The sequence below is a fragment of the Amphiura filiformis genome, chromosome 11 (genome assembly GCF_039555335.1).
Source record: "Amphiura filiformis chromosome 11, Afil_fr2py, whole genome shotgun sequence".
Taxonomy (NCBI): Eukaryota; Metazoa; Echinodermata; class Ophiuroidea; order Amphilepidida; family Amphiuridae; genus Amphiura; species Amphiura filiformis.
This window is the reverse complement of record NC_092638.1, coordinates 66,127,241-66,139,807: the sequence shown is the minus strand read 5'-3', so window position 1 is coordinate 66,139,807 and position 12,567 is coordinate 66,127,241. Positions and strand designations below refer to the sequence as shown.

At 38.3% G+C, this 12,567-nt stretch overlaps 1 protein-coding gene across 1 annotated transcript in view; it reads left to right on the top strand.

Annotated features, from left to right (window-relative positions):
• LOC140163871 (uncharacterized) overlaps window positions 1-12,567 on the top strand; it is a 224,768-nt gene that overhangs the window by 97,373 nt on the left and 114,828 nt on the right. The window contains exons 29-30 of the mRNA XM_072187185.1: window positions 1,392-2,743; window positions 4,230-4,378. Of these exons, the coding sequence (XP_072043286.1) occupies window positions 1,392-2,743; window positions 4,230-4,378 (1,501 nt within the window). The remainder of the gene's footprint in view (window positions 1-1,391; window positions 2,744-4,229; window positions 4,379-12,567) is intronic.

Genomic DNA, 12,567 nt, shown 5'->3' with positions numbered 1-12,567 from the left:
CTGGTCACGAGGTTTGTTGTCACCGAGTTTGAGCTTTGAACCCCTTACAGATGTCCAGATAATGAAATTATAAGATTTGACCTAAGATGACCTTTGACCTGTCCCCTGCAAATGTATCAAAATCAGGTCATGAAGTTTGTTGTCACCAAGTTTGAGCCCCATACCCCTTACAGATTTCCAGAAAATTCATTTCTAAGATTTGACCTCTGTGTGACCTATGACCTGACCCCTGTAAAATTTCCCTGGTCATGAGATTTGCTGTCAATGAGTTTGAGCCACATATCCCTTACATATGTCAAGATAATGCAATTGTAAGATTTTATCCCTTTAATGACCTTTGACCCCAATTCTGTGTACAAGTTAAGCACTGGGTATAGTCGATGCATATGTGCAAGTGACGTCATTGTGCTATGTAATTTGTGGTAGAAGAAGCATTTTGAAGGTATTTGGTTATATACCTGTAATGCCCCCTTAATGACCTTTGAACCCAATTCTGTTTACACACTATGGGCACTGGGTATAGCCGATGAGTATGGTCAAGTGACATCATTGTAGAATGTTACATGTAGGAGAAGAAGAATTTTTAGCTGAAATCACATTTTTAGCCTATTTGACCCCTCTGTAACCTTTAACCTACTAAAAGTCAGGTGACGTGTATGGTCGTGGTCAATGATGGTTGTGACCAAGTTAGGTCAAAATCGGTCAAAGCATGTCTGAGCTAGAGCAAAAAATGTGCAATTTGTTGCCAGAAGAAAGAATGGATAGCATTACAGTACCTAGCTGGGGGGTGCAAACCCCCCAGCTAGGTAAAGAAAGAAAGAACCTGTAAGCCGTGACTAACGTCACGGCTGTGTAAAAAACATAAGGAAATGGATATATAAAAGGTTCATAACTTTGCAACCAAGTATTTAAGACACCTGGGGATTCAACATCAGTAAGTGTAGGTACTGAGCAAGTTAGTAATGGTAGCAACTCAATTTTCAAAATTTCTGACTTTAGCCTGAGTAGATCAGGTCGGGTCACATATTGAACTTCTATTTCTGCTAGGGATGCAAATTTCCAGGATTAATCTTGAATTCCGGAATTATTTATTTTTTCCCAAAATTTCTGTTTTGGGCTAAATTTTAGCTCAAATTCATGAGCCTGATTTTTCCGGATTTTCAAGTTTTTTCTTCAGACCAACTTCAATTAAAGTGTTATTCAGATTTCATTTGACAGCTTAACCATCACGTATACGCGCGTGACGTCAAGCGTGTGTATTGGACCTTGTGCAAATAATACGCGCTGGACGGCTAGCAGTACGCTTAATTTGTAAAAGGAATCTGAATAAGACTTTACTGTTCTGGTTATGAACTTTAAAATTCTATCTCTGTTATGTTTCTATATTCCAGTGATGCTTCTACGAGTTCACCACAATCCACGCAATCTCCAACATCCGCTGGACCATCTACCGTCAATACAGCAGGCTTCACACCATCTCAGATCACAACACCATCAGTGAAGGTTGAATCTGCCTCAGGGTATACTCCAATAGCTAATACACCTGTAAGATCCACCTCAACGGTTCCACCATTCAATAATACTATCACACCAAATATAGTCAAAGGAGGCGGAGCTTGTGCTACTACCACACCAAATATGGTAAATGGGGCTAGTACGAATGGAAGTCAACAAAGTGGGGCATGGACAGTTAACAGTACCTCACAGGTGTTTCTTGTGAATGGTCTGTTCGTTAAAGCTTCTTCAATTCTACCTCATGGAGCTAAATCAATGCAAGTTGGGACATCTGGACGTGGTGATAATACGTCGGGTCAAAGGTCAGCAGGAGCATCTTGCATACAAATGGCAGTATCAGAACAGGCTGCTCCAAATGCATCCAGAGTAGTTCCTGCTGGTTGTGATGCACAGAACAATAATGTAGTAGAGCATAAGGCACATGCAAGTACTGGAAATAAAATGACAACATCGGGGGATGGACCGGTATCCTTAAAAACTCCCTTATTTCATGGACGGACTGTGACTAGTCCAGAACAAGGAGAGGTATTAGTTGATGATGACACCAGTATAGCTACTCCAAAAGCCAAATTGAACTTTGCAGAAGGAAAAGGAATTGTCACACCGAAACCTACTTTCCTATTTAGGCAGAGTTGCGCAGAGAAGTTGAAGAAATTTGCTCGCAAAGCGTCTACAGATGAAGCCGCAAGACAGCCTAGTAAACCAAATGCATCCAAATTTTACAAATTTGTTGATTTGACTTCAGATGAGGATGCGTCAAAATCAAGTGCAAATGAAACAAATAATACTGTGAAACAAGATGATGTCTGCCAAGAGAAGCACGGAACCATAGAACCTAGCCATAATCAACAAATGGAAAAAGACCGTAGAGAGTTCAACCAAACCCCACCACTGTTTGACTCAGAATTTACCGGATCTTCTGAAGACACCGTGATTCCAGAATCTCCTGAAAGAACTAAAGCAAGTGAAATGGAAAGCAGAGTTAGAAAACGTAAGCTAGGAAATGACGCAAGTACAGGTGAAATTACTGAAGAAGTTGTAGAACTTGAGCCAGAGGCTATAAAGACCAAAGATGAGAGTGGGCAGGTGATCTTAGATGGTCAGAAGTCAAGACCAGAGGAGATGCCATCTGGCAAAAGTAGAAGAGGGAAACTAAGCCGCCGAAAATCAGAGGAGATGAAGAGTCCTGTGAAGACCAAGTGTGATGAGCAAGAGACATCTAATCAAGGTATGATATCGTTATGAATTGACGAGCGGCGAATCCGGATTCGACTTTTGGTAAATTCATTTCAGGCATGCATGCTTTTGAATTAGAGAACAAGGGATCAATGCTTTACCAATAGAGGGCAGCAAATCATTTTTTTTAATGGTTATCGTCTTTGACCGCACTGCAAGTCACCGTTGGCTAACCCTGTATGCCGCCCTCTTTTGAATACTTACTATGCTGTTATCATCTGATCACCGTTAAAAAATTGATATGCTGCCCTCTATTATGTACAGCATTGATCCCTTATTCTCAAATTAAAAAGTAATGCATGCGTAAAATGAATTTACCAAAAGCCGAATCCGGATTCGGCCGTCTGCCGAATTCATAACGATATAAAGGTCTCTGATCAGGACTGATTATAATATTTCGTAATAAATTGGTAAATTGTACTTTGCAAGTCCAGTAATATACTCACAATTTAGACATTTCATCTGTAATATCGAACATTTCATCAGTCATAATGCATCAATTCAATCCAATATTGCACAATTCTGGCCCGAAATTGTGCTCCTGGAGCAGTGTGCATTCAAAACATGCTCCTGGAGCATGTTGGACTTAGAATATTATTCCAGATTATTCATGCTCCAGGAGCAGCTGATTACGTGAATAAGTTCTTGAATGTTATCTAATGTGATGAAGGAATTTATTCACTTGGGCCACAGTCATCAGCAAATTCCTGTGAAGTGTGTTGAGACCTGTGGGTTTATGCCTGTTCGCAGCACACTTTAAGTTACTGCACTTTTTCTAAGGTATAAGAACTGCAGCTTAAGTCATTACTTCGCGCGTGTGCAGATGCAAGAGATTTAATGCGTTCTGCGCCCGCTGGAGTATGCACTGACTTAACTGTCTCGAGGAAACCAAATGGATTATATGTGACGTGTCATGTCAAAAGGAGACACTTTTGGGCAGGATCGTAAATGGAGAAATAGCCAAAAATCTACCCGGGGGTGATTTTTTCACAATTTGGGTTTGTTGCGAATTTGTGATGTTATTAAAGTTAAAAATATTGTCTGATAGTTTCAGACCGGAATATAACTGGCATCTTGTATTTTTTGAGACATTTTTCAAGGTAATTCTTACTCTCAACATTGTCAATAATATTTTTTAAAGGCCGATATCTCAATTTCCAATTTTATAATACCATAACTTTCGAACTCAATATCTTCGCTTAGGAATGTCCGATTTCATTGGGGAAAACGGCGTTGTGGCGCAAAATATCTCTATATTTCAGATATGTAAAAACCTCCAAATTGATAACCTGCCCAAAAGTGTCTCCTTTTGACATGACACGTCACATATATGTAGCTGAAAACAAGTCTTAGGAAGTAAGGAGCTGAAAAGGGGGGTCATCAACATAGCACATGTACCTCATACCATCCGACAAAACTGTTTAATTCATGTTATTATGTTTTGATTTTCTTTTTTTCTTTCCTTGGTGTCCATACAGATGCAGATTGCCATGGCGATGAACCGGATGCACAAGTTGCTCTGAGGAGGTCAGTCAGGAGGAGGCATGGTCCAGACAAAGGAGGCAGACATGGCAAGATAGACAGCAGTGATTTCCTGGACACCATTGGTGATGGATCACCAAAGAAGGTTGGTTGAAGAAAAAAACCTTGAATTAACTGGAGAAACCAATGCAATGGGCTATTCCATTTAAAACCCACACTACCCCTGTGGAAGATTAAGCTAAAGTCTTCCACAGAGGGAGTATGAGTTTCGAATAGAATAGATAATTAGGTAACTTGAAATACTCACTCCAGTTGTAGAAGATATTGATAAAGCCATAATACAGGGGGAGTATGGATTTCAAAATAATTATCTCTTGACCAATTACATTTGAAAAACTTACTCCCCTTGTGGAAGGCGTTTCCAAATTCTTCCACAGGGGTAGTGTGGATTTTAAATGAACTAGCCCAATTTGCATGATGGTGCACCATGGTGTTGTTGTGATGACCTCAATTTCAGGCGGTTTTCAGGCCATCAAAAAGCAATATGTAACTGCTTATAGTAAAATTTCAGCTGTACGCGATCCGTACCACCATGGTATATCGCTAAGGCAAAAAAAAAATAATGGTTTGTCTCAAAGCTCACAAATGGTTTGAAAACAAATGCGATTTTTTGTTTTTTATTTATTTTTTTATTCCCGACCTTTTTCATGGTATTTGGAGAAAAAAATCTGATTTTTGCCGAATTTTTCTGGAAAAACTAAAAAAAAAATTGAAATAAAAAAAATTCTGCATTTCTTTTTTTCCAAATCTCACGATTTTACAAATGCGCACGCGAGCTTTGAGACAAACTTTTGGGGGGCTTATTTCAAAATACAACGTGAATACACGTCCTTGGAGACGATAATGAAAATACTAACCAATCACGGGTAAGTTGGCATGATTGCATTCACTTACGAGCGTTCATCACACAGTGTACGCGGACAATTGTCACGCTGTTGGCATTCAAATAAAATTTCTAATATAGGTGCCTTTCCAAATCTGCAATTTCAAATTCTGATTTTGGGGACAGCAGTGAATGATTTCTTCTCTTTCACTAGGATCTCAGAAATGCTCATCTGTTAAGACACAGTTCCTTAACTCCATGAGAACTACCTGCCGATTGGCCAAAAAGAAGTTTTCATTATCAATTGGACCAATCAGTAACATTGTTAGAATAATTTCACCACACAAAAAATTGGGGTGAATTATTTGCAAAGCTCCGTTCTGATTGGTGATTAAAGTGAAGATATCATGTAATTGACCTATCAGAGGCAATGTTAGATCGGCAGGTAGTGCTCAGGGTTTTACCCTTATATGTTTATACAGTCATAGGACATGTTCACATGTAAATATTTTACCCGGGACTCAAGTTAATCTACCCGGGTCCCGGGTTGAACAAAGTCAAGTTCACATTATAGCCACTCTCATTAAGAAAATTGACCTGAGTTGCATTGTGGAAAGTGTAAGATATCTTCTCTGAAAAAGACTTACTGAGCAATAATTTGGAAAAAATCACTACTTATTTTTCATTTCTTAATTTTGTAAAAAGACCCTATGAACTGACTTAAAGGAGTGTTTTGTGATCCTAGCATCCTCTATTTATGTCATTTGTCATTAGATATCCACGAAAAAAACCTATTCCCAAAATTTCAGTTGATTCCGATTTTGCGTTCGTGAGTTATGCATGATTATGTGTATTACACTGCTCTATAGGCAATGTGTTGTAATTTTGTTCTGGTCACGATATCTTTGCTAAACGAATTAATCTGCAAGAAATATTTTGTGCATAAACATTATGTAGCCAGAGGTTTCCAGTGATATAAAAATCTCAACTTTTTTTGAGAAAAGTGGGGGGGGGATGAGGCTGTGGATCACGAAATGCCCTTTTACATATGTGTACATCCATATCAAAACGATGCACTTGTCGGCTGCTGCATGTACCTCATTTCACATAATAACTAGGAATAAATATCAGACTCATCTCAAGTGGAGGTCACTTCAAATTATCCCCAAATGACATGGTTATGGAATGTTCTCTGTATTAATAAGTCATGTGACTTGGGGGTGATATAAAGTGACCCCCACTTGAAATGAATCTGGTATTTATTCCCAGTTATTATGTGAAATGAGACACATGTAGCAGCCGACAAGTGCATCCTTTTGATATGGATGTACACATATGCCTATTATTTAAACATGAATAAGAGAGTTGTTAAAATACCACCGAATTATAATCTCATATTGAGGGCAGCATACTAAATACTCTACTATTAGTGCTTGATTCAATATCCTGTACAGTTTATGTGGGATCTGCTCAGGGTTGCCAAACCCGTGATTTGGTAGCCCAATTGGGCGACTTTTGAAGATCCCAACCTGAAATCTTGACTCCTAACCATTAAACAGCCTAAGGGTGGGAAGAATATTCTATAGTTATTGCAAAAATTTACAAAGTTTTACTGAATGACTGAGATGCCCTTTTTACAATTTTACTTTAATTCTAGGTAGTGTTTTTTAGCAAAATCAAAAAGGTTCTGGTTTTTCCAGGCAGTTCTTAAAAAAACCAGGACAACACTTTGAGTGGTACAACTTCTGAGTGGTACAACAAATCCGATCTTGGGCAATATATTCTTGTGTCACACTCAAAGCCATTCAATATAATATTTAAGTATTGAATAGGCAGTTAGGCACACATACAAAACAGGTCACGGACTGCCTTATGATCCTAATTTTCAATTTAAAACGAAAAACAAATGGAACTCCAACTTTAAAAAGCAGTTCATGCAAAAATGATCATCAGATTTCAATACTTTTTACTTGATTTCATCCTTTCTTGTATTACAGAGTTTTATAGTTATATTTTAAATATTAAACAAATTGGGGCAATTTAAAAACTTGGATTTCTTTTCTTCAGCGACCAGTGTCTAGTAATAGTGTTAGCACAGAAAATTACCAATTTTATTTTTCAATCTGTGAATTTCCATATTATTTATCAAAGTGACATCTCTGATTTAGGGTGTTGACTTAAAGCCACATTATAACATTTGCTGAGGAGAACGCCCTCAAAAAAAAAAAAAAAAATCATATTCTGGTTTTTACACGATTGTAATGTACTTTGGTCAATAAAGATAATCTGCAAAAATCAAGACTTTAGGTGCTGTAGTTTTGTCAAAATCCTAGATTTTGAATAAAACGATGGAACCGGCGTTTTATTATTACGATGGAAATATTAGTCGAACACGTATGCATAGTACGTACACAGCGTCATGGATACACATACACACACCCCAGAGGATCGTACTATTACAACCGTGGGAGTAACACGCATTGGCGCTAGTAGTAAATTCCAATTTTCTATGCTTTACCTCACTTGTTCGGCTCAAAATTAAAAGGGACATATCTGACAGTAAAAGCTAACATTTTATGGAAAATAAATACTAATCTATTTTTACAGAAATGTTATAATATGGCTTTAACCAATACCAAGTTGTTACAAGTTGAAAACAACAAATTAGGTCTCTCTTTGAAGTGTAACAGTAGAGGTCTCACTTCACAGTCACCATTAACTTGCTTACAAGTACATATACCTGTTTGGATTCACAAAAACAAATTGAAGACAGAGGGTGCACTCCACCACCACCATAAACTTTCTCTTTCTCTGGTTTTGTGCCATATCACTTCTTATGGTAAAACATAGAGGGCTCACTTCATTACAACCGTTAACTTACCAAGTACCACTGCTTATTTGCATATTTATGCATATGCATAATTGATTGATTATTGATTGACATCTGTCAAGATCACCATCCCAGGTGAAACGAAGCGTAACAGATCCCGCCTCCGCCTGATGAAGGGGTGTGGCTTGCACAATGACTTAGAACAATGAATAAAAACAAGACACAAAACAGCGCTAAAGAATGACAAGGTGTTTTTTCCATGCACAATACAAATGTGTGATATGTTGAAGACATTGGGAGTTTGATACATGTAACGCGGTATCACACTTTGTGAGAGCCAGGGTTGCCAAAAGATTTCAGCCCGAATCGCGGGTCAAAAAATCACCCAATTTTTCTCTTTACCTTTGGTTTCTATGGGGCAGGAAACTATCGGAAGTCGCGGGAGCCAAAGTTGAAAAGTCGCCCAAATTTTTTCTTAATCATTGGTTTCTATGGGACAGGAAATTGTCAAAAGTCGCCCAACTGGGCTACCAAATCGCGGGTTTGGCAACCCTTGTGAGAGCGTGTTTAGTCAACAGGCCCAGAAAGGAATAAGTATTTCCCAGGAAGATAGATATTTGTTCCCTGCAAAAATAGCACTATTGTCCACTATTTCTTACATATATCTTTATTGGGTAAGCAAAATTTCCCCAAAAGTGTTTAAAAATTTCAGAATTGTAAATTTTTGTGACCAAATATGGAATCAGCATGAGAAATGAATTGGGTACAACCAAGCCTAGTATTGGTTCAGATGTTCTTAAGATATCTCTTGATATTTTGAGAAAATATTTCAAAACTTGGACTTTTTATGTTGATGCCTATTGCTAGCACTCAGAGCATTACTCCCTTTCTGCTTTTTGCCTAAGTGGGATGAAATAAGGGAGGAAGAACAGTAGAAGATGAAGAAAAAAGTTGTTTTTCCCCGCCCAGGAGTCGACCCCACCAACCCCTTGAGAGCCAACCACCTGAACGCCTATTAGCACGCCAGTGTTTTTGTGGGTATATGTAGTTTGACACAATTGTGCAATCGGATCACATGGTCTTGCAGCCGTTTAGTGCTGTATTGTTTTGTATGGTGTATTGTTTTGTATGGTGTAGTAGCGTTAAAGTTAAGGATGTCAAAATTATATTTTGCTGACAAAATGACTGCATAGCCCTTTAAAGAAGATAGAATGCAACATGTACTCTCAGTGAGCGTTCTCATCCAAGATCCGTAACCTAAAAATAAAACCCATTCTTATTCCGATGTGAATTTACTCACTTGATTATTATTATTATCTGTTCAATAGTTATTACTATTAAAGAACTGGTAGCACGATGAACAAAGTGATTACAATAATTGTTCTTTCATGGCCCATGGATCACATACTATATCCGTAGCCTGGCAGCCTGCCTAGCCGCCTCATCATTGCTACAGTGTTGATTAAAAACCAATGTTGTGAGACCGATTGCTATCTATCTATGCATTGCCACCAACTTGTACTAATACTCGTGTGAACCTGCTGTCGACAAACACAGCTCATGACTGGATCCAGTCAGACCAAAGTTGGCAATAATGAAATTGAAATATAAGCAAAAAGAGAAGTTATTCATTGGTAGAACACCAGCTCTGTCACATTCGAAGCCACATTTCACCCTTTTGCTTACTTACAAACAAACAAATTCAGCTTGTACTTAAGCCTATGAAGGGCTTCAGCTACAGTAGCAAATGCCACACCGTTCCAATGGTCCACCTGGGGTGATGTAAGGCAGCAGGCAGGACTAGTGTAGAGTCATTGAGGATAGTTCATTGGTAGAACATGAACACTGTCACCACCAAAGCCTATTTTCACAGAATAGTGTGCACTTGGGTTGGGACCAGACTTTGGCAGGTTAAACCGGTTTTATGATGGCTCACCTGTCTCTCTTCCCTCCAAGAGCAAAAAAATTAAAATAAAAACATAAAAAGTTCCTAACTTTGCAACCAAGTTTGTCAGGAATAAGTGTATATACTGAGGAAGTTAGTAATGGTAATTATTTTCGAAATTACTGACTTTGGCTTGAGTTGATGGGATTTATTTTCCAAATGTCTGTCTTTGGCCTGAGTGGATCAGATCGTGTCTTATATGTATGGCCACAGGACCAGGTGACACAGATGTCAGCAAGTGCAAATTTTTGGTAGCAGCCAAAATGAGCATCATACACTTTTTTCATGAAACAGGGCTGGGCTGTGAATGTGGTCCAGGAAGCTGTCCCATGTCAGTGCATTTTGCTGTTGTGTCAGTTGGATAACTGCTTGGTTACTGACATGTGTTAAGAGTAGAGTATTAAAGTAAATCTGTGTGTAATTTTGGTTCAATTTGATGGACAGGATTTCAAGATATGACCTTGTGAAAAATTATAAGTTTCTTTTTGAGCTCAGTTTACAAGCATCATTTACAATTTCTGTAGTTTCGCTATCCCGGTTCTGTGAAGTTGTATTTAAAAAAATTAAATTGGTGTCTGAGGCTCAGGTATCTAACAACAAATGAAGCGAGGGAGAAGTAATTGGTTAATCGGCTATACAAGGAAAGCATTAGAGGTAATTGATCCTATTCTGCATTGCTAAATATTGGGAGACGATCGATACATGTAACAACAAAATTCACAAAGGACCAAATTCTACTTGAAATTCACACTCCCCCTGTGGAAGATTTAGCTAAAGGCTTCCACATAGGGAGTATGAGTTTCAAATAGAATAGACCATTGAGTAACTTCCATGAAATGCTCAGTCCAGTTGTGGAAGATATAGGTAAAGTCATAAAGGGTGAATATGGGTGTCAAAATGATTAACCCTAGACGATTCCATTTGAAAAACATACTCCCTCTGGGGAAGACTTTTCTTGAAACATTCACAGGGGTATGGTAGATTTCAAATATTGTAGCCTAATACCAGCTCAAACTACATTAACCCTACTCAATTCCATTTGAAAAACATACTCCCTCTGGGAAAGACTTTTCCTAAATCTTCCACAGGGGTATGGCAAATTCAAATGGAATCGCCTGATACCAGTTTGCCTAAATGCCAAAGCCAAACCACATTAACACCGCTGCAACATTGCAAACATGATTTTTAGTGTAACATTAGCGTGTTAATGGTATGCTGGATGAATGGAGCGGCCGAGCGAGGCGATGGAGTGTTATTAGTTTTGTATGGTGTAATTAGCTGAGTGTTAATGGTAGCTAGGCCTATGTATAATTGATGTTGTAATCACTTTAAGTCAAGGTCATGGAAATAAGAATGATATGAAATGTAGTAAAGGTATATCAGGGGAAAGCTGCCATGTGGGAATGTCAAGTGTCAAGATCGGGGTCTTAGGTAGGATTTGACAAGTGCCGGTCGTTTTAAACAAAATTGTCTTCCAAAATTTGACTCTTGAAAATATGGACCAGGTCTCTGCCCCATGGGGTGTTCAGTCAGTTCAAATAGCTATTGCAGTAGCCTTGATTTATTAGCCTGGTCTTGTTTTGAGTTCACAGAACTTATTCAAGCATCATTTTTAGAATTTAGCATGTGAGACAGGCATTCATTTTGCCTGTCCCATGAGCAAACTGCCTGTCCATAATCACAGGTGGACGGGTGGCTAGATAACACCCTGGTCAAGATCAGTCACATAACCAGAGGGGAGAGAATGAGAGCAAGACTCCTTCATATGCCACCGGAGGATGGGGCACTCAATCAAGTATTGACAGCAATAAACACAAGTGAAATGTGGGTTTTTTGTTTTTTCAACCAGACACTGAAAGTTCTAAAAAGATAGTTTTGTTAAATATTTGTGAATTTAATCTCATAAGTGTACTTTTCGGCCAACAACTTGCTGTGGCGCAAAATTTATTTTATAAAGTGTTCTTGTTTAGGGGGTACCTTTGTTTGTAGGGTGAAACTTGTTCAGGGGTGTCATGAACAAATATCATATTTGAGTGCTCCCCCTACCCCACCCCCGGAATGGGTTCTCAGATCCAAGCATACGTCTTGTGCAAATGATATGTTTGCACACAATGGTTAACATTTGATGTGTACCAATGTGTGAAGGGCCTACATTATTGCTTTAAGCAGTATTCAGACTTTTTATTGTACGTACAATATTGTATGTATTGTAACATATATACGTTATTTAATCTATTGCCATTCTATTTGCAGTAATGTTTAAGTTCTAACGAATGTTTGATGACGAAAAATCGATAATATATTTCTGCTAGATATTATATGTAACATATTATCGATTTTTCGGCATCAAACATTCGATAGAACTTAAACATTACTGGAAATAGAATGGCAATAGATTAAATAACGTATATGTTACATACAATATTGTACGTCTAATACTCGGAGTCTGTGGAGCGCTTTAGAGATCCAAGGCAGCAATATTCCTTGTGTGTTTCTTGTATTGGTTAGTAAGTGGGAGATAGGCATGCATGATGAGTGTGATATCATGTGTAACCGTGGTAGAGTGCAACAAATACCACCATCAAATAGATGACACATACCAATTGAATTGCTACAATTAGTAGGATTTCAACAACACCAGATATTGTCATTAAAGGTTTATATACCAGTAGTGAT